Source organism: Pezoporus flaviventris, unplaced genomic scaffold (genome assembly GCF_033815535.1).
Source record: "Pezoporus flaviventris isolate CSIRO_AGI_PZ_B2104156 unplaced genomic scaffold, CSIRO_AGI_Pfla_v1 ptg000007l, whole genome shotgun sequence".
NCBI classification, from domain to species: Eukaryota; Metazoa; Chordata; class Aves; order Psittaciformes; family Psittacidae; genus Pezoporus; species Pezoporus flaviventris.
This window is the reverse complement of record NW_026892555.1, coordinates 10,829,499-10,851,915: the sequence shown is the minus strand read 5'-3', so window position 1 is coordinate 10,851,915 and position 22,417 is coordinate 10,829,499. Positions and strand designations below refer to the sequence as shown.

General features: G+C 43.5%; 1 protein-coding gene across 18 annotated transcripts in view; it reads right to left on the bottom strand.

The window, feature by feature from the left end:
• Nucleotides 1-22,417, bottom strand: part of MTSS1 (MTSS I-BAR domain containing 1) — a 126,400-nt gene that overhangs the window by 28,286 nt on the left and 75,697 nt on the right. For all 18 annotated transcript variants that reach the window (XM_061447744.1, XM_061447752.1, XM_061447745.1 and 15 more), the window contains exons 5-7: nt 6,493-6,577; nt 5,170-5,261; nt 3,377-3,451 (exon numbers count right to left, since the gene is read on the bottom strand). In XM_061447744.1, coding sequence (XP_061303728.1) covers nt 3,377-3,451; nt 5,170-5,261; nt 6,493-6,577 — 252 coding nt within the window. The remainder of the gene's footprint in view (nt 1-3,376; nt 3,452-5,169; nt 5,262-6,492; nt 6,578-22,417) is intronic.

Sequence of the window (22,417 nt, the reverse complement as noted above, 5' to 3'; positions counted from 1 at the left end):
CTACATTCTTTTTGTTTTATTGGGAAAGCCTGGCGTTTTCCCCATTACTTCAAGTTTTGGGAACACCTTCACTGCAACTAACACACCTGCCCTGCAAACATAATTTCTAGGAAATGATTTTAAATGCCCAGCCTGAACTTTCAACTTGGCCACATGGAACCAGAACAAACAGATCATGCATAAGACAAAGATCAGGTGAATCCCAATGTATCAGCTCTGCTAAGGTGAGGTGCCCAACCTTGTGGTGCTCCTGCCAGGACAAGCCATGCAGCCCATGGGCCTTTCTCCCAAACATCCTTGGGATGCAGGCAAGGAACTGCTGTGCATGCTGCTGTGCATGCTGCACATGGTACAAGAGGGAGCCTCTGCAGCCCGATGTGGCAGGCAGAGAGAACACCACTGCCATGACATGAATGAGAAAAGTAGAGGGTTATATTTGAGTTCCCAGATCTGAAACTGCCCAAAGCAGAAGAAAACCATTTTCCCATCCAGTCAGAGCAGAAAAAGCTTGAAGTGTGGCTTTTAGTAGCACGCACAGTATTTAAGCAAATCCAGAATTCAGCAAACATCTCACTTGCCCACAGATGATCATAAGGTTAATTCAAAAATAGTCTTAAAGCACTAGGAAGGAAATGACTTGGTTGTTTTAGAGTTCCCACAGGTGAGTCAGTAAATTTACAGAAAAACGAAAGGGACAGGTCCAGCTTGAGGAAGAACAGAACAAAAAAATGTAAGTCTGAGCAACAGGGAAACGGGAGAGTTGAGGACACAGTAAGACATCCATGCACCCAGCCACATGCCTGCCACGACTGTTTCACTCAAGCTTCCCTGCCCACAATTCAAATCTCGTCTGTGACCTGAAGCAGAATCACTACTGCATCTTTATAATTTTAGAAATTAACCTCTACTAGGGATTTTTATCCCCCAGTGACAGGAAGAGCAACATAACTTCACCACAGAGCACGTTAAACAAATCTGTCAAGGTGGGTGCATACAGAAGTTATCACAACATTTGACACTGCACTCAGACCAATGCTTTAGTTCTTTAAGGTATGGATGAAAAAGGAAAAGAGGGGGAAAAGCATCTGCTACTTTTCTTTCTTCTATATTTAACCTCTGCAGGTGACTTGCAAGAAGACAGGGAGAATTTCCTCCTGGCTGTTCATGCTGGGAACCCATAGGGCCAGCAGCTTGGGGCTTTCATTCTCACAGCCACATGAGCCTCTACACCTCACTGCATCTCTCCTCCCCAGGGGTCACGAGAACAACCCTAAACTCATCAAAAATATTGCAGCTCCTCCCTTCCCCTGTACTGGCGACTAGGGAGTCTTCATCGGTTCTACCTTCCCTGTGTACATCCTTCTGCAGTCAGCTTTAACCCCACTAGTCCCACTGGGCTTGTGCTCTGGACCCAAACGCCATGTGTGTGACAGCAGTTCCAAGGGAGGCAGCACAGAAATACAGCAGGTTCATTAACAACTCCAAAAGCATGTCAGAACAGCAAAATTAAGCAAGGGAATGACATTAAAAAAGAGGAAAAAATATACTTTAATTGCAGCATGGCTGCTATAAAAATGGCAGCAAAATGAGGCCTGTTCCACTCCCTGAGCAAAGATGTTTAATCCTGAAGGAGGACAAGTCACCTGTGTGCTGACCCTCATTGCTACACATGGCACACATCTGGGGAGGGAAACAGAAACCCAGAAAATACAAGGAGGAAGGCCACTTGCTTTAACCACCACTGAGAGACAACCTACAGTGGCAATTGCAGTATGAGAACAGTAGGGGGTTATTTCCAGAAGGCTTTAAGAGCTTCTCTCTCCTTTTCCCACCTTACAGAAAATGCTGTCTCCTCCTCCAAGACTGCAGATTAGTTTACTCAATACTCAGAAGCAGGATAAAAGGGAGATGGAGCCAAATAGGTGTCAGTGCACAGAAACAGGTTCAAAAAATGGTTCCTTCTTTCCAGATCACAGACGTGTTTTTCTCAGCTCTCACCTACCATGCATTGAGGGCTTGTCTGTACCACAAGGGGACAAGAAGCAATGAGACTAGAAAAGGGGGTAGTGGGAAGGAGAAAGGAAAAGAAATGGAGGGAACATCACAGGCTCTCTAAAGCTGTTGGTCTGAAGTCAGACAATTTTGACACAAAATGAGAAACATACTTATGCATCACCTCAAAATAAAACCTTATCACAAACAATTGTGTCCCCCTAAAGGTGACCATTTTGATTTAAAACACTGAACTTTTCCATGGACAGACAGACACACTGAGCCTACTGAGCTAAGCTCCCTCTTGCTGGCTCCCACCTCTCCCTCCCTTATCCCTCATCTAAAGTCAGCTAAAATTCAAGAGCAGTTTTCCAGTCATGTGGCTTTCTACCAGTGCAATTATTGACTCACCTACTTAGGAAGGACAGAGATAGCTCACATGTTCTGGATAACACACCATTTAAAAGGTTCAAGAAACTCCCCACCCCAGCATTTATTTTGCTTGTCCCTGGGCTGACAGTTTTTAGGCAAGAGGAGAAGGGCAAGTTACAACCTGCAGGCTGAGAGCTGCTCACAGCACGTTTCCTACCCAGCTGGGAAGAGCCTAGTGCGGGAAAAGGAACCAGAAAGTCTGCTTCTGTACAAGCTTCACATCATTTTCCCAAAGCCTGGTGGGGTTTGCACTTGGTCAAGTAAATGTGATGGCAATGCTGCAGCTCTCAGTGATGCATGTTTCCATTAGTGTGACGATGAAACTCCTATGACAAGATGGTGGTGGGAGGGCAACAGGAGCCTGAGATTCAGCTGCTAAAAGAGACAGATTGCCTTTGTGGAGAGCTCCCTTTCTTTTCTGACTCATCTTTAGCTTTCTATGGTTGCCAAGTGCCCACCTCCTGACAACAACCCATGCCACCTTCTCACACTGAGGAATAAGGTAAGGTTTAGGAGATTATAGGATGTTAAAAAAAAAATCAAGAAGAAAGGTGGTAGAAAGGGAGAACAGTGAGAAATGTTAAGAGTTACAGAACATTTACATAATGGCTTTCTTTATAGTACTCTAAAAGATTCTAGAAAATCTTACAGGTATCTGCACAAGCCATGTTACAGAGGCAACGTTCCTAAAAGGAATAAGTTAGCAGCAAACGCTCTATTTTAAAACATGATTGACTTTGTACAGTTTTAAGGCTTTTGTATAAGAACTTTAGACAGCAGCTTCAGAATATGATTTAAATGACACATAGTAATTGTACCCTGGTGTTCAAGTACATACCAGGAATACATTACAGGAGACTAAACTTACAATAGAAAGTCCTATCTCTGTTCAATCTTTGCCAACGAGCATAGCACAAAAGGGTTTTAGCAGTACAAGTATGAAGCAAGTTACCTTTTTTTGCTTTCTTCTGCAGCTTCAGTGTATCAGATGATTTCTTTTTTATCTCTTGGCGGGCCTTTTTGTACTCTAAAAAACCACATAGTCTCTATTACCAACATACTCAATGTCAAAATGAATGCTTTTCACAGAAAAGCCTCTGTTTAAAGACATTAGACTACAAATTTTAGGAGGACAGTTACTATTAATCAAAGCAAATCAGAATTTGCATTTCGTATTGCCTATACGTTTGGCTTAATATAACATTCTAGGGTGTGAGCACATTCACATACCAAAAACTTTCCCAAATAAACAAAGCCTTTACAGAAATAACAACTGAGAACACAGTACAAAATTAGAGTGCTTTTTGTTTGAGACTCATCGACTCTCAGGAATGGAAAACAGAGATGACAGGTTTCTCAAAACATCTGTGTTCAAAAACAAGTATCCAGAAATGGCAAAGCAGAGAATATCCTGTGATCCTTCTCCAGCATGAGAGTCAGGCAGAGGGTGCTAAAATTTTGCCCAAGGAAGGGTCACATTGCCAGCTCTTTCTGATGAAGTAGACCACACTGCAGTTGTCCCCATTTTCAGATAAGCTGCAAATCCCAGGAGAATTAAAATTCCAGAACCAAACATTACACCTCTAGTCCAGGCACACTAAAGGTACCAGGTATGAAAGCTGATACTTAAAAAAAATAAAATAAAAGATAAAAGGCATGTATGCATGTATATACACATACACATACACTCTAACAAAGGAGGGCAATGTTACACTCTTCTATATATGGAAAAACAGAAGCAGGCTGGTGGTGGGCACAGGAACTGTACTGGGGCCAACTACACCCATGCCTACCTAATAAACCCTAAATCTCACTGCCACTTTGGTCAGGGTCACCCCTACCTGCAGGAACTCAGGTGATGCCTCCCCCTGCTCACTACCTGCTTAACACTCTGCAGTACAAGATGGAGATCTTTTCAAGAGCTGCTGATTTAGCTGCTTCTGTTTGACCACGGTAATAGCTGGGCAAGAAGCAAATCCTGTTTTGGAGGCCAGGCTAACTTCTTCTCACCAGCTCTCACCCTCCCCAAAATAAATTATGGTGATGCTGCTTCTTTCAGACATAGCAGAAGTCTTCAGTTTTCAAAGGTTAGTGGTGAACTGCAACCTGCTTTCAGCCTCTGTACTAGAGGGCCATCATCCCCAGTGCAAGTCTTGCAAAGCCAAAGGCATCTACCAACATGCTCTCGCTGCACAAGACTTTGCTGCCTCCTGCTCATTCCCCAGGAAAGCCTCTGGAGCCATCACCAGCACAGCAGTTTTCAGCATCCCATGTCCAACAGCACAGCTTTCCCATTCTCTGGGCGCACATTTCTGTACCACATCAGACATAAAATAACGACACTGAATGTTTTACAGGGCTGTGTATTCTCTGGAGGACACTGTCTGAGACATAACATGATCTTACAGTTAGCTTTTAATGACACCCCAGGGCTTTGCTGGGACAGATGTGGCATCCCCAGTTCTCAGCACTACTGGAGATAAGGTGAGAGTGGGCTAACAGAATTAAAGTGTCATTGCTTCCCAGTCTAGGAAAAACAACCCATCCCTTGGGGTCCTGCAAACTAAAGCTTCAGAATGTATATGCAAGGGTTAAAAATGTGTTAGGCACTTTGGGAATGCTTTAGAAAAGTTGCTATACATATTTAAGTGAGTCACTCAGTTCCCCAGTACAAACATGAAAAGAGGAAGAAAAGCTGATATTACAATCTTACTCCTATTAAAGAATTCTTCCTCTGTTAACTACCTTTTGCATGGTCTTTATCCAGTTGATTGGCCACTTTCTTCCACTCTTCCATCTGTTCTTGAAGTGGGTTTATCAGACAGTCAATTAAAGCACTAATTTTGTTGAAAAAACACAAAGAGCAATCAAATCCTGCAGATGCCCCTATTCTTATATAGAGAGCCAAGGTCAATATTGGAGTATTTTTACTTTTTGCTGTGACAGCTACCAGTGTCACAATGTAAATACCAGAACATAAAAATGTTTACGCTGGAGAAAGGAAAAGAAAGGACTGGATCAAAAGGAAAAACCAAATCCACATCACAAGATTACTGCACAGAAATTGAGGACAGCGAGGAACAGAGCGTAAACCAGAGGAGTGACCCAAAACAAGGCCAAGATAAACAGTTAGATCTTACTCGTCTGTCACACAAAGAGCAGTTTAAATGGGTACTGTGGAGACTGGAAAGGTTCATGCAGCCATGAAGATTCTGAACATAAGTAACACATGTATACACACAAGGAGACAGAGCAGTTGTGCAAGCGAACAACATCCTGCCCGCTGATGCGCCTCACCTCTCACCAGTGGAGTCCATGATACAGCACTAGCAATGCTCCACTGATTAATGAGATTGGGATGGAATCATTTAAACAGCTTACTCTGGGGCAACTAGAGACTAAAGTTGTCCCCTCTCAGCCAATGTCACAAATATCTTCATTTTAAAAAGGAATAAACATACCAGGTCATAAGGCAAATGGTGAAGCATCACTTTGCTTTGCCTCAGGTCAAGGATAACCTTAAAGTCTGGTTTAAAAAGGCACACATGCAAACTACTACTTACTGGTGAAGTAGGTTGTTTATGTATAGCCCAGCTTACATGTGAGTTAATCCTCTCCCATTACCTCTACAGTCTAACTGCAAAAAGGTGATGAGGGAATTTGCCTTTTTCATACTTATTTGCTGAAAAGTTTCTCTCTTGGCTGCAAGTTATTTGGGCTCTTCAGTAAGCTGAGGAAGCAGCACAACACTTGCTTCTGCTTTAAAATTTAGTGACAAAGCTTAAAGTCCTGAAACAAAGACAGGTTGGTCACATTAGCAGCTGCCTGCTCAGCACTGAGCAACAGGAACCAACAGCAATTGAGGTGACAAGCTCAGTCCCCAGAACATGCATGAAATCCTGCATGTTCACAACACCTAGTGTGCTGCTGGGGAGAAAACAACTGCTGCTCTCAGTGGCATAGTCAGAAAGCAGCTGAAAAGCCAGTGCTGGTAAACAGCTTTAGGTGTCCCCCAGCAGCAAACAAAAAACCAACCTTGAGCTCCAGGCCAGGCACAGAGCCACTCACCTTGAGAACTGCCGGAGTTTGGACTCTATACTTCTGTGCCTCATACACATCCTGGTGAGAGCAGAACCAATCTCTCTGGTACCACCTGAAAAACAAAACACAAGACAAGTGAGATCCCTGAGGAGACTGCAGCCTGTGGTGTAGAGCCATACCAACCAGAAGGCAGATGCCAAGTCTTCCAGAGCAACTGTAAAACAGATTCATAACCACTGTAGAACTGACCAGGCTATTAACTGGGCAGACCTCAGGGATATTTACCACCTTGGGAAGAAATTCATTTTTGTTCATCCAGAGACCAGAACAAGCAAACAAACACAATTAAAAAACAGTTCTTCCTAACAGCTTGTGCTGTGAGGCACAAGTCCATGGCAGGAGAGTTAAATGAGAAGGGCTTGAGATGTCAAAAGAAAAGAAGCGAAGCTGGAGAGTGAGCTGGCATCTACAGTTTATTTCCACATTTTGGATTTGATTCAATTTTTCCATCCCTAAATTCTTTAGACCCAGAGCCTCAAAAGAATTTTGCTCCTCCAGAATATGCAACTAATCCTACACATTACCTCATACACCACTGACATGCCATCAGTGCGTCACATGTACCCGACACCTCAAATCACGCATATATTTTCCATTATATTGCCAGGAGGTGGCACTATTTGCTCTATGCCCTCGCTCTTCTCTGCTCCTGACAACGGCATGACAGCAAGAAGCATTTGCAAGTGTTCCTCCTCTTCGTTTCCCCTTGTAAAAGCACATATTCCTCCATTTCCCGCTTTAATCAGCATTACCAACTTTGATCAGCCCATTAAATTCCAATATAATTTTGTTTTGGTTAGCGTTAGTCTTGATAATTGCTTAGTTCCTATTTGCAAGCCAAATCTACTATTCCCAGGGTACAAACATCAACCTTTTGCACAAAGCTTTTCTAAACTGTAGCATTCTTCACAATGGCAAAGATAACAGCATCTATTTAAAAGTCGTTTGATTCTTAAAATAACCTCAGACTTGTAATATACAGTAAAGTATCTTCCCTATGCTTTATAAATGGTATTGCACAAGTAGAACACTATTTTCCTAGTAAAGAAACTTGAAGATTTTAATAGTTTTATTTAGGTTTTAAGCACGAAAGCAAGTCACCACCTTCCTGCATTCTTGCAGAATTAAATCCTGTGCCCACAAAACGGCTCTGGAACAAAGACACTAAATAACTGGAACGAATTGTGGCTATTTGGTATTTTCCATTGTCCAAGAAGATAAACAGAAAGTCCTTTGTCACTTGCCCAATTACTCATGTTTTTATAAGGAGCTTTTGAAATAATATTTGGTAACACTGAAGAGCTGTGGTTTCACTGCGTGCGGGTGGCTGGGAAAAACATATGGATTTCAGCCTGGATCCAGACCCATCTCTTCCGGCACTGCTGCACTTGCACAAGCTGCCACAGACTCTGGGAAGTTGAAAAGCAATAGAGAAGATGGCAAATAGCATAACAGAGAAAAAGTAATTGGAGGAGGAGGGCAATGTCCACAGCAAAAAGCAGATCTCTGTCCCAAACATCACCATTTTTCTCTAGAGCCACTGCCAAATAAAAGTAAGTCTGAGCCCAATGAGGCACAACTCCAACGAGATGAAGAAACTTCCATGGCCATTGGCAGAGCAATTCCCAGTTGAGTTTAAGTGAAAGGCAGGTTTTTCAGGTTGAAAACTCACTGAAACACTGGAATATTAAGGACTGTCAAGGGTTAAGTGACACTGCTTTCCTAAGCCCATTATATGAAGGAAGAGTCATTTCAGAACAATACATAGGAAATAAGACACTGTGTGTTTTGGAGACTAGGAAACAAGGGTCAGTTACTATTAATACTAAATTGTAAGATAACAAGATTTTAACTGAAACCCCAATACCCAAAGTATTAATACATCCCTTCAACATATAGCACAGACAAGGCAAGGTTAGCAAAACAGCTGTATAAAGGTAGGTCCATACATTGGTGGTTGTGCTTGTTTAGAAAAACCCAAACAACAAAGCACAACAAAATAAATAAGGAATAAAACAATAAAGGAATAAAAAGGTTATTCCATGGAAAAAGAACAAACCCAGCTGGCTGAGGATGAGGAGCTTTATGGCTCTTCCCACCTTGTGAAACTTCGTGTTATCCATAGTGTTTACAAGACTAGGGGGAAGTACAAGGTGTTAATTTCATCCTGCAAATAAAGACTACTCTAACAAACTGCTAAAAAGCATAAATCTCTCCCAAACAGCACTTAAATTATAACCTCAACCTGCCTAAAAACGAAGCACCGGGGAACACATCACTCCAAATGGCTACAACAAAGAAGGATTCCTGTTCCTCTGCAAAAATCATACATTGCTACAATCAATAAACTGAGTTTATTGATAAATAAAGCGAGTTTACAATAAGCTGAATTCAGAACAACCCAAGCTTAACTACCTTGGCAATGAGATTTCTGCAGTACTTCAAAATATCAACATAACGCTTGCAGGGAATGTACATCCCTTATAGAGTCTTCCAAGTGCCCTCTCTGCTCCTCTTGCTATTAGGACCATTTAAAGAGTTCCCTACAGCCTCTTACTGCAAGGCACAGGAGTGAGCTTTGTTTTTATTCCTCAAAGCCTTCTCCTTTCCAGCCTGGCAGCTAACGGACACTCGGTGCATCAAGCACAGAAGGGGGCAGGCAGCAGGCACCTGCTGAGAAGCTGCTGTGTGCCAGCAGCTTCTGCCCCAGCAAAGGGAAGTAGTCTCCATTCAACACATGCTGCTACAATAAAGTCACTATGCATTTCCAATTCCTGTTTAAAAGATAATGTTACTGGTGTCTAATTAAGCGTGGGAGAGAGAACCTCTGCGAGAGACAAGGGGCTTTTTCATTTTGGCACTCACTCCATTAGCAGAGGCAGGAACCGTGTCCAAGCGTCCCTATGTACCTACCCAGGTGAGACAGCCCATGATACACCTCCTGCAGAGTTTCTGGATGCTGAAACAGCATTTCAGAAAGGATCACCTCCTCAGATATGCCTAAACAATGTGCATTTTGGGGGTGCTTCAGCAGTGCCTTGTTAAAACAGCTACCAGACTGAAGAATAGTACCCGCCTGTCTCCTCCCACACCTGAATCCCACTACTCCTCGATTTATTACATATGCCAACAGTACGGAGTTAAGCAGAGCTTCACCTCCCTGGTCCCAGCTGTATTATCTTGAATAATCAAAATGCTTCCTGAGAAGGTACCCCCAAAACAGGTCTCTCACCACTCCTTGATTTACTGAGCTGGAGTGCCATGGCCATTTCCAATGCATTCAGCGGTCCTTCTAATAATGTGTGGTGCAAAGGGTTTATCTCAACTGCCAGCAGCTTCCTGCGAAGGCTGGTTCCCACCAGCAGAACTGCACTGACGCTCCTGTTTCCAAAGGGCTGGGATCAGCTGGCTACACAAACTGGCAGAAGGGAATCATTTTATACCACTGCAGTGGTTTGAAAACATCCAAATGTAACAAGGATGGTAGTTTGGATTTTCTTCAGTTACCCAATCTCAGCCAGACAGCCTTAGTCAACATGAGTAACATATGCTTTCCATAAATTATCATTCAGTGTTACAGTAGTAGTTTACTCACTGCTTGGACCTTACAAGCAGCATTCATGTATGCACAAGTCCGGATGTGGGCTATGCAGCTGAGTATTCAGAATAAGAAGTTTAGTGCACTGGCCTATGCTACAGCCATACAAAACCTACTTCAGCCTTCAAATTAATTATGGTTTACTTCTTAAAAAAGAGCTGCTGTGTGGGTGACCAAGTGCCTACTTACTCGAGGACAGAGCCATGAGCCAAACAGGCAGACGACCAAGTGGAGATAACTCCTTTGTCAGTGCTATCAACCCACAGACGTGGTGGCCAAAAGAGCATCTGAAACAGAAGTGCATCAGGAGCCTGCCAAAAGCACTGCCCATCTCCACTTCACTTACAAGCAGGTGCCTGGCAAAAAGTCATGGCGTTCTCCACAAGACGTAATTTCCTGAAGAGAAATACTGAGGCCACGCCAGCAAACTTTTCATCAGACCAAGAGTACATTGGGTGGGTGACCTGGGCTCCATTCACTGCTCTGCAGCCATGCGAGTTAAACTGCTGTGCCTTGGGCTCTCAGGTTATAAAATGAGGCTGTGAATTATCAGCTTCTCTGACATGCTACAGTAATTCATCCATTAAGGCAAACAATGCTTGGGAACGGTGTAAAGTAATACTTGGAAACCGGAGACAAGAGCAATATTCATCAGAATTCCCACTCAAAGTGGCTTAACAAAATGCTCCTGTCAAATTTGATTAGAAAGTGGGTGATAACATCAGTCTTATTTCTCATAAGTAAAAGGCAACTCTGCCAGGCAAAATGTGCTTTCGCTCTCACCTTCCCTGTTCTCCCTATTCCTGCCTAAGCCTGTAAAAGACCAAAAGCCTTTTTCATGTAAGATAATTAAATGAAAGTCTATGGACCACGACACTACAATGAGTCCACTATAAAGGCATAAATGATTTTCTTTCGATGCTTGCTTGTCATTCAACATTGCAGAGAGACAACAGGGAGAGACTGTAGGAAAGAGACTCAATTGTTTTATTGGAGTCATTATGTTCGTATTTAATAATGATCATATATCAAGGAAATGATTATTTGATGAAATGTGCAGCTGTACAACTGCATGGCCTCTGTATACTCCAAACAACCCATTACAATCAACCTCTTATCTTCCTTCTCTTGCTTCACTGTTGAGCAACCGCAGAAGGCTCAGGAGATGACTGCCTTTCAGGAAGTGCCTTTAAGGCTCCAACTTACTAACGAGCTCGTCTTTATCTTCAAGGGCAGAGTCAGCTATTTCCCTCTTTCCCAAAAGGGAGAGAATGATGAAAAATGGGTGTAATACTTTAGTAATTTCAAAGTTATCAGCAGAGACTTCCATTTTTGAGCAAAGATTAAAAGCAGGAGCTGAACAGAGGCTAGATTATTAAATATAACTCTGAATATAGAGGCTACGATGCAAGGACTAACAGTAGGACATTTTAAGTTAATGGTCATTACTCAACCCTTTCCCAAACTCACACTGTTAGAAGAGCAAGCAGTTTCCATCACTGATTACATAGGGCATGGACCTTGATCTTGCAAAACTGTTTATGTGGATCCCTCTGTGAAACTCAAGGATGATGGGATCAGTGCCAGGGTGCTACAGCAGACAGAGAAAAAAGGAGGGCTTTTGCCTAAAAGTGAACAGCACAGGGTTTGTAAACATTACCACTGGGATGGAAGCCTGGAAGTGGAGCTATGGTAGCACTTCATGATTCAGAGTGTCAATGGCCTCCAGGTTAAGGCTTGTAAGGTGGAAAAAGAACTGCAGACATCAGCATCTAGCAACCAAGCAAAGAAAAAGGGACACCCTTATTCCTAGAGCTACCATGAGCCTTTCTGAGCAGCATCTGGCAAAGCCTCTGAAAGCTGCTGCTCAAAACCAGCAAAATAGAACATTTCTTGAGGGACTTTTACACAAGTTTTAACTGTCATCTTTCAGAGAAGACTGGATCAAGAAATGTATACTCAAGGTCAAGCTCACCTAAGGATTTCAGATTAACTGAATCTAATAAAGCAACTCTGGCAGGCCACAGTCACATACTGCATCTCTGCAGTTGTCATTGCAAAAGAACAGCCTGCTTGCCATGTTCAGCTGAGTGCCCTTTTGGGCAAATCACTTGGAAAACATACTTTCAGAGGCCTGATATAAATTGTCACATTTGCTAGAGCCCCACACAGTCCAGATGATCCTGAAAAAAAAAATGCAGTCAGTGGTTTATTTTCTCCTTTGCAGAAGAAAAACAGCATTTGTTCATAGACTGAGCTAGCAGGATCTCCAATTTCATTTGCACTGATTTTAAAGGAGGAAGATGAGTTGAGAAGAATGGCAGTGGCAGCTAGTTAAAACAGCGAAGGAACAGGAAACCTGGGCCATTGCTCACCCACAGCCTGCCCTGGCAACCACCAGCTTCAGGAAGTCCTTAAAACAGACTATGACCATGTTCCAGTCAGTATGTTAGAGAACAAGCAAGAAACTCTCATGACTCGTTCTGTTTTAGCTTATTCCTCTGCTGAGCAGCATTTTTGCTTACCCTAGCTGTCCTCCTAGCAGAGCACTGGGCAAAACCCTTGCCCCATGGGAGTCAACACCAGCGTTGACATTAAACAAGCGGGGTCAGAATTTCAGCCATGTACACGGAGGTCATTACAGTCTGTCTGACATATTCAATACGGTCATGAACCAGCTCTGCTATGATCTTTGGACAGTTTGAGTTTAATCAGCATGCAAGGCATGCTGGAAAGCTCACCTGGGGCCTTCTGTTTTTAAAGAGGAGGTCACACACAGAGAGGTGACTGGAAATGCTTTGGCAAGGTTTAAGTTAAGTTACCGTAGGATGCGTGAGTTCCATTCTGGAGAAACTAAGAAGCCTGTCATTGATTCACAAACTGCTAAGAGATACAAAATGCATCACTGAACCGTGACATCCTGTTAGAGAGCAGTAAAAGTCCAGGCAGAAGTGTTTCCCAGTAACAAAAGCCTCAAGTTCAAGCATGTCTGTGTCAGGAGTGCAAGCTGGCTTGGTCCCTCCTCTTCTCCCTTGCACAAAGTGTGTTGTTGCCATCACAGATAGCACGGGTTTGCTTCTGCTGACTTTTCTCAGAATTTATATCCATCCCTTCTTGCAGGTGCTTGTTGCTTGTTTTTATGAACCCAGAGTTCCATACCAAGATTTTAATGCTGCAAAAACAAAGCATCATTAGAAACAGATTTGCTTAGAAAGGCAAATACCACACTTGTGTTTTCCAAGGGCCGTTATTTACTTTTTATTCTTTGGGAAGCAAATAACTTCATTACTGAAAACACAGAGGGTCTGCCAAACATCCGTACTCATAGTGAAGCTGAACCCACTGATACTGCCCATACCTATTCGCCATTTCTTTTCAAATGCATAGCTGAATGTATTTCCAAAATCATTCTATGAATAGCTATGTAAACCTAACGGTCTTAATCTGAGCAGATCCAACTGCTTTGCTCCACATGCTTCACTCACTAATGGTTTAAGGAGACGTGAGTCACCAAGCTCACTCTCCAAAACAAAAGGAGCATGCTAATAAACAGGACTCTGTAATGGAAAGGGAATTGCTGAAGTTGCTGAAGAACAGAAGGCCAAGCCTGTGTGCTGTTTTGGAGTTACCCCTCACCTGTGCTGCATCCCAGAGCTGAGCTGCCAGGCAACACATATCTAAAGGCTGGCTTCATCATCCAGGGATACTCACTGCACTGAGGACCATATAGTGAGAAGACGGATATTAGTTCAGGCCTATTTAGATAGCCAGACTTATTGATCGCCATACCTTGATGAGTCTGGCTTTTAATGTCAGCCCAATGTGTGAAGAAGGCAGTAATTCAAGATCCTTATGCTCTTCTGAAGCACAGCTCTCTATTTTGTCTGGACACAGCTAGGAACTGCAATGTAATCTAATTAGACACCAGCAATATTCAATGAAGGGAAGGGATAATACACTTACAGCAAACGGCTTGGAACACCAACTGCCATTCCACTGCATGCTCAGCAGAACATGCACTGCTTATTTTGAACTGGCAACTTCCACAGAGGCTGTGAAAAGTCTACAGCATCTCTCCTCTTCGTGTTTAGCTATCAGCCTTGCAAACACCTCTGGCCCCAAAAGTCAAAAGCTCCTTAACTCAGGTCTCCCAATCACCTGGGCTGCTGATCCCAATCCAGCAAGGATTTCCGCTACAACCAAATGGCTGCTGCCTCCAAAGCACAAAATCAAGCACGACCAGGACAAGCAGGTGCAAAAAGCAGAAGAAAAGATTATTTTTAAATCCAAGTCAGCAGATCTGACTGAAACCCCACTGCCAGCAGATCTGCAGAATAAGGCAGTGCTATTTTTACATGCTGTCATTTCTTCCAAAGCACGCTTCCTTACTGAGCAGAGTGAAAGATCATGGAGGGATAAAGGGAGGTACAAAATCACTGAAACCACCTTAAGAAGTTACCAGTTCAGGAAATTTTAGAGAAAGTCCATTATGTTTCAGTTACTTATACAAAGATACAGCATCATCAACCCAGCAAAAGCCCCAAGGCACAGCATCTTTGTCCCTGGACATAGGGGGAAGCTCTGCCCCTGCCCTGGGTATTCAGGGACGTGGATACCCCTTGCTAGGGCAACCTCATGCCTTTGTTCAACGTTCATGACTTCTAACTGCAGCGGGCATATATAGGGGGGTGACAGTGGTGAGGCTTCAAAAGGCAACACATCTTTTCTCGTACCCTCTCAAGGCAGCTGCTCTGTATGCTTCAAAAGCCATTTAAACAACTTCTCAAATATGTACTGAAATATGTACATGGCTCAACTTCATCCCCCCTTGATTTATTTAGTGTGCCTCATTTCAGCATGGCTTGGTAGAAGCCTGGAGATTAAAACCACACTGACTTTGCAGACTCCCCTAAAGCTCAGGATACTCAGCAGCAGACACTGGGAAGCTGCAAACCTCTTTAATCCAGCAGCAGATAACAAGAATCTGGGGCACTAGTGTTTAGAGTTACTCAGACTGCCCCCCAAAGCTCATTTCGTGCTGTGCTATCTACGGTTAACACCCAGTTAACTAGTTTAGGTTGAGGTTATTTTTGGCAGCATTCCTCTTATTTTCAACTGCAGCTTCCTCAGTTTTATTCCAATATAATGAATTTTCACAAAGCAAACGAGAACGTTACCACTCGGGTTTGACACCAGCTGGCTGCTTGCGCCTGCAGTACAAAGGAATTTGATACACAACACTGAGCTATGCTTACAAAACCAGCAAGACTCCACCTGTCACAAAGTGAAATGAGGACAGTCACCTCCATGCAGAGAAAACAGAAGTCTTTGTGCTTTTGGCCACAAACGCAATAAATACATAGCAAACTCTGAATTCATACTTCTGTACTTAGAAAAGGCCTGGTCATTTTCTTCACTACCTGTAAGCAGGAAGCAAAGTGAGCTTCGCTCAAGAACAAGGCTGCATGCAAATCAGGTGAGACAGCTGACAAACACAGGACTGTGCTCCCCAGATCTTTGGCTGCTTTGAATGCACAATTCACATGCTCCTCGGGCAAACTCCTGTTGATCCCACAGATCCTTCCGCTGTCAGGCTGCATCTAAAGTGTGCCTGCTGAAACCATGAAGAGTGCAGCAGGAGAAAAGCTTCAAGAGTTCTTTGATTCACAAAAAGAAAAGAGCTTATCTTATAGAAAAGAACAAGTGAAGCTGCATTAGCAATGTGGCTTCCAACAAGACACTTAGCAGTGCAGACTGGCATGCAGACACCAAGGACCAGCTTATCTCTTTCTGCAAGGACAAAGCAACTGGATTTTTTCTTCAAAACAAGCTCTGTTGGACTGTAGCTAACATGACTCAACCACTGGAACAGCAGATGCACGTACTGCTGCTGTACTTGCCCTCTGTGATGCACACACATGCAACGAGCACCAGGTTTGGAAGATCAGTGCCAGAAGGCCAGGTTTTAAAACATCACTCAATCATCCTCAGTAAGAACAACTGCAAGAAGCTTCAGGAAACCAGGGTTTGAATCAATGAAAAATACTAGAACCAAAAGTTAGAAGGAAAACAAAGATTAATTAAGAACAGGGCTTTTCAAATCCTGAAATTCAAGCCTTGAAAGGGGAGCAGACGCTATCCTGTGCCCACAGAAACTGCTTTACAGCATTGCTTCCTCATCATTTTAGCCGTTCCTTCACTACAGTGTGGAACACCTTCAGTATCTCCTTGAAGAGAAGCAGGAGGGGATTCACCCCTTACACTACATGCAGGACAAACCTTCGGAGTACTATTACCATTCTAGCCAAGTCCTGCTCATCTTATGGTCCTTAAGCATCAAAACAGCTGGGGTTAGGCTGTTTTAAATAAGGCTCTGATACATATACAAAGTGTCTCTAAGGCTTTTGTCATAGTAGCATGCAGTACTATGTTAAGACCCTTCTTAGGGATGCTCCTCCTCTGTGGTAAAGAAGTCTATGTGCCTGCATTGCTCCCCTCCAAATGCTATGCTTCCCTCCACTGCTATAATGTGTTTGGTTACTGGTCTTCCCTTCCAGCATCTCATGCAAAAAAAACAGGGAGACAAAACCGGAAGCAATCTTGGGAAGCTATGTGGTCTGCTCCCCCACCAACAGCAGAGAAAGCTCTGATGAGGTTCCTGGGGTCTGTCCAGTCCAGCTCAGCTTTGAGAGTCTCCAGGGGTGGAGACTCCCAGGCTCCTCTTCCCATTGCTGACTAGTGCCACTGTGAAAGTTGTTTTCCTTACCTAAAATCCAGAGTCCGTTGTTCAAACCCACGGTGCTGACACTGCTTCATCAACACAACACAGTAAATACATATGGAAAGTGCTTATTGGTTTTAGGTAAGTAAAAGCTTTGACGCAAAGATCCACCTTACACACATATAAAACAGCACTGCCACAACCAAGTCTGGGCAAAAATGACATCTGTGGTGTTTTCAAATGACACAAACCCAATTAAAGACCACCTACGAGAAGTGGCCAGCCCAAGTGCTAACTTGTTTAAATGTATCTATGTACATTTACTTTTGCTGTATTTCTTAGGGTTTCTCTAAAAATGAATTAATAGTACTTTTATGGTTAAGCTGACTTGAGCAGAGAAACATTCATCTGGTCATTTGACATCTCTGGTAATGCAGGAAATCCATCTAAAACTCACAGCTCCTCACACGCTCTGATGCTCCCTTGTTCTTCTAACAGACCTCATCAACCCGCACCTACAATGCACAGTTGGCTGTGACCTATTGCTATTAATTTATCTATTAAAGACAAAAGGAAGTGTCAAAGTTGGATGGAAGGTTTCTGACCTAGGCTTTAAGTACTGTAATGCACAAGATGAGCATTTAAATTACAAGTTTAGAGGAAAAGGCTCAGAAAGGGTCACCTCCTATTTAGGATTTATTAACTGCTCCCCCCAGAGACCACCTTGATTTAGTACCATGTAACCCACATTCCCACATTTCACAGTGATACTGTTACACGAGAGGTTTCTCTTCCATCCTGCTCAACCATGTGAAGATAGAACTATCAATTCACCTAGCTCTTCTCGCAGAGATGGTCAACTCGAGAGACAGGTCACTCAGAACTTGAACACACAAACATGAACACAGTTACAGAGAGTCTGAGGAAGCCTATGTTTGTAACACTGCGCTGGGGAAGAAAAGCCTTGGATCACTCAACAGAAAGTCATCTTGCCATGCAGTCTCACAACCAGTTTGTAACACCCAGGGCCAACAGAGACAAGATTTTCTTTTGCTAACCGATGTGAGATCCCCCAGGTTTTGGAAGCTTGAAGACTTGGGCTCCAGTCCCAAATCCCCAAGTGCAAGCTTGACTCAAATCCATCTGCTGCTCACTACAATGTTCTGCTCTATCCTACACTGAAAGGCAGAAATCTTGCAAGCCAGTGAACAATACAATCTGCAGAGTAAGGATGGAGCCACTAAGCAAAGGTGTGTGGGGAAGAGGCAATTACTGAATTGCCCATCTTCCCCTGATGGGAAGTAACGCTTTAAGGCACTGATTCATGAACTGTGCTTACTGAGATGGTGTGTGTCCTGCCACTATTCCACAGGCAGTGAGTGCAAAGCCCATGCTGCAATACAACTGTGTCAAGATTATGGCAACCAAACACCGAATGGAGTAAAGCACCTTCTCACCAGGTAAGCACTGAATGGACCCCCATGTGAGGGGGTCAACAGCACTCATGTGCCTATATTTAACATCTGCACTGAGAAGCAATTCATGGTTTTGTTTAAGGGGAGCTTCTTGGAAGAGAGCAAAGGTGCCTCAAAATGTTAGCCCCAGGGTAAAGTGCATCTGCAGACAGCTCCTGAGGAGCAGCTCACACATGGGAGTTTAGTAACAGGATACAGCTCTGGTTCCTTGACGTTCCCCTGGGCATTGCAGAGTCAACACAGGCCAAAAGTTTGGCAAATTTGAAGTTTCAGTTAAAAACACACACACACTTTTCACATTGTTCACAGACCAGACACAGCTTGTTCCAGAGTGAATCAATCCATTTCACCCACTTGTACAAATACCCACCAACCAACTTAACCACCCTAAGCAGCCAAACACTTGTACTGGTAACTAGTTTAGTTACCACAACTCATCAAAGTGAAAATGTGATACAAGCAAGAATTTAAAATTAACAATGTGATACAAGCAAGATTTTAAAATATATTTCTTTTTTAATGTGCTCATTTTTAATGTGGTCAACTCCTGCAGTTACACTCTGGTAAGCGTGACATATCATCAGTCTTAATAGACTTCCAATGCAACATCAGTTTCTGATTTATTTCCCCCCCCATCCCACATCTTCTTCAGAGTTCATTTCTATTTCAAGCATCAGCAGTCAACGCTTGCAACATCTGCAGGTTGCCAAGCCAGTTTATCTATGGAAAAATGGATATGAACTACTTGCCAACAGAAGAAAATACACCCTGCGCTGAAAACTGGCTAGCTTGTGCTTATTCCATCTATCTATAAATACAGCAGTGCCAACTGCTAATTAAACTAGACATGTTCAAATGGTGTAAAAGCTGTAATCACAGTATGACATGCGTAAGTCTCTAAATATATATATTAAAAAATGAGGCTGAAAAGCCCTCCAACCAAAACCTTGTAAAGGGATAAGCACTCTCAGCTTTTTACACCACATTAAGGAGAATAGAGAGCTGCTGATCGAGGCTTCCCCGTGCAGAAAGCACAAGATACACAGTAAGAAGCACAGAAAACGCAGCCCATGAGATCTGTTATTATGTGGTTCTGAAGCCACTCTCCCCTTTGCCTCCTGAGGAGCCCTTCAGCTGCTGGAGTCTCTGCTCCCGACGTAAGCTGACAGTAACTGCAATGCAGCACTCGCACGGGTGCCGAGCATCTCTGGATTCCTCTTCCGAGGCAGCAGCACTGCCACTCAGCCTGAGCCAACTCAAGGGCATGCCTTCCACAGCAATACTTGCCACATTTAATGTGTCCAGCTGCAGTCCATTGCAGATACAAATGCCTGCGATAGGGTTTAGCCTAGATTTCTGTAACAGTTTAAAGTAGGTAAGATAAATGATTCATTTACAAAGATAGCCCCTAAAGAACTGGCTTTTGGTACGGCAGTAAGGACAGTATAATTGGGGCTTGATGTAAGCAGTATTTCTCCAGTTAAGAAAAAAAAACTGCCCAAAGAAAGTAGTCTCATCATTTTGCCGTTCCCAACAGGATCAAAAGGCCATGAAAGGCATGGCTTGCGGGTCAGACTATACATAAAACTAGAACAGGGTACCTCAGCTGGCAATTCAGGATAAACCAGTTATACATCTGGGACATATTCTGTATTGTGTATTATTTTCCTATCTGGGTGATGTGGCAAAACGCTACAGCAGCAGAGGTGGGCAGCACTGAAACCTCCTGTGGGGACTGATGGGTTATAAACGTTAATGCAAACAGAATCACACTCAAGGAGCTCCAGTTTATCTACTAACAAAGCTTTACACCAGGTTTGTTAACATACAGGTGAGCCAGGGGCATACGCAGCATGAAATGATTAAAAAAAACGTATTGAGCTCCAAAGACAGACACAATGAGTATCTGCTATGAAAACAAAATTAAACCTAACACTATATTAAAGCACTGGAGAAGGTGATTGAAGACAAAATAGGTACAAATCAGAATCAGCAATTACCCACCAGTGATCCACCCCCCTACGAGAGGCAGCTCTTGCAAGTTAAGTCAGCAGTTACGATGGGCAGGAGGAGGGACAGGATCTCCAGGGACATTGTTTCTTGCAAGAGCCAAGTGAAAGAAGACTCAGCTTTAAACGTAAAGTGCATACAGAAGATGGTGCAATATGGCTTCCTTTGAAGTTTGACTGCCTTTTGTAAAAGGAAGAGAAAAAACAGTATCAAAAGAAATGAGCTTGCAAAGAAGATGAAGAGATTATTTTAACAGAAGATGTTTTCCACAAGATCACCCCTTTCCCTCATCCTAACCCCGGCATGGGGCAGCCTCCAGGGAGTCACACAGGCAGGGCGCTCCTCATCCGAACGTTGCTGCTGAAAACGCACCTTTGCTTCAAGGTTGTATTAACTGAGTTGCACTGGACACGTTTCAAACAACTCCGATGCTGTTAAGCTTTGCCAGGCAATAGTGTGAAACACCAACCCGTTCTCTAACTGGAGAAGTGAAACTGAGGGTTCTACAAATGCCTGGGGCTGGATGAACACTTACCTCAGCAGGCATCTCCCTGCCAAGGCGCACTCCAAGCAAGAGTGTTCTGACAAGCAGGCAGTGACTAAATGCAAAGTTCTGTGCAATTTGCTCATTTAAAGATAAATTTATGATTTAGAAATCAATTTACTCTGCCAGCTGTTAGCAAGGTCAAAGGTCAACTCAAACTCCAGGCAAGCCACCAGCCCTGATGGGTGAGGTGCCCTTGCTTTCCGCAGCCAGTGTCTGATGGGCTCAGGATCTCAGCCAGCTTCCTCTGGCTCTCCAGCCAAAGTGACGTGATGAATTTGGAGCAAGGCTGACCAGGGACAGCCTCGGGCACAATGCAAACCCAGGCACAAATGTGGATCTCTGGATCTGCAGCAGGAAGCTGTTATCTACCCTATTCCTTTAGAAGTTTTGGATCTTTCTGTCTCTATGTGACTGGCATCAACATCTCCCAGCAGCAGTTCTGTAGCCCTGGAAAAGGCCACTAGGGCATCCAGGGATCCCTCCTAAAAATAAGCAGCAGCACTAGAGATGAGAACACCCAACAGAAAGATGGGCAAAAAGACATAAATCAAGATAGAGCTACTCCCAGCACCTCATCAGATGTCAGACCAAGGCGACCCTCCCTCAGATCACAAAACAGCTGTCTGCAGCCCAGACCTCTTCTCTAGATAGTGTTGGTCAGCTCCACATGCCTTTTGGCCCTCAAGTTATGAGAGCTCAGCAGCCAACAGGAAACATGTTGTTCTGGCACTGTGCTCTCTTCGACCCACTCCAAATGTAAGGAAACAGTCAAGCTCAAAACATGACAGTGGTCTACCAATTTAGTACAGCCAACACTTCCGAAAGGAAAAACTTCCATTCATACACAGTCTTTAACCCAGCCTCTCAAACAGGCTAATTCATTTATAGCAGGATATGCTTCCTGCCATAAAACATCCATATGCAGAAAATATTACACACTTCCTTCAAAATCTATATTTAACTTGTAGTGATAATGCACTGATGATACTCATTGTCTTTTCATTTTGCTCTTTAAGCAAGGTAGAGATTTAGATGCTTCAGCACAACCTTCTGCTGTTCTATTTGCAGGTTTTCCTCCACCACCACCCGAGTGCTCCTGCAGATGAGCTGCCAAGACAGGCATTACCTGTCTACTGAGAAGAGCTATCTAAACCAAGCATTTTGCTAAGGAAAGCATCACACCTTTGTCAACCCGGAAGGCTCTTTTACAGCAGAGAGCATGAGATGATCCACCAGGCAAAGGGCCAAGCTGTCTCTCCACAAAACCTTCCCAACAATTGCTTCTGTGACTGCTGGGACAACCGCAGGGACAGGAATTATAGTTCCTGTCCAAGTGACACAGTTCCTTGCTCACCCACATGGACAAGTTTACTCCAGGAAGAAACAGTCTGTTCTCTTCTCAGCCAACACAGTAAAATTAGAGAGGTCTCTTTAGGCAGACCCTGTTTCCTATAAGATGCTCCTGAACCAGTGAACAATAAAGTGCTATTAAACTTAAAATACTGAACCCACCTGGCTGTGGGAATAGGGACCTGAGCTCC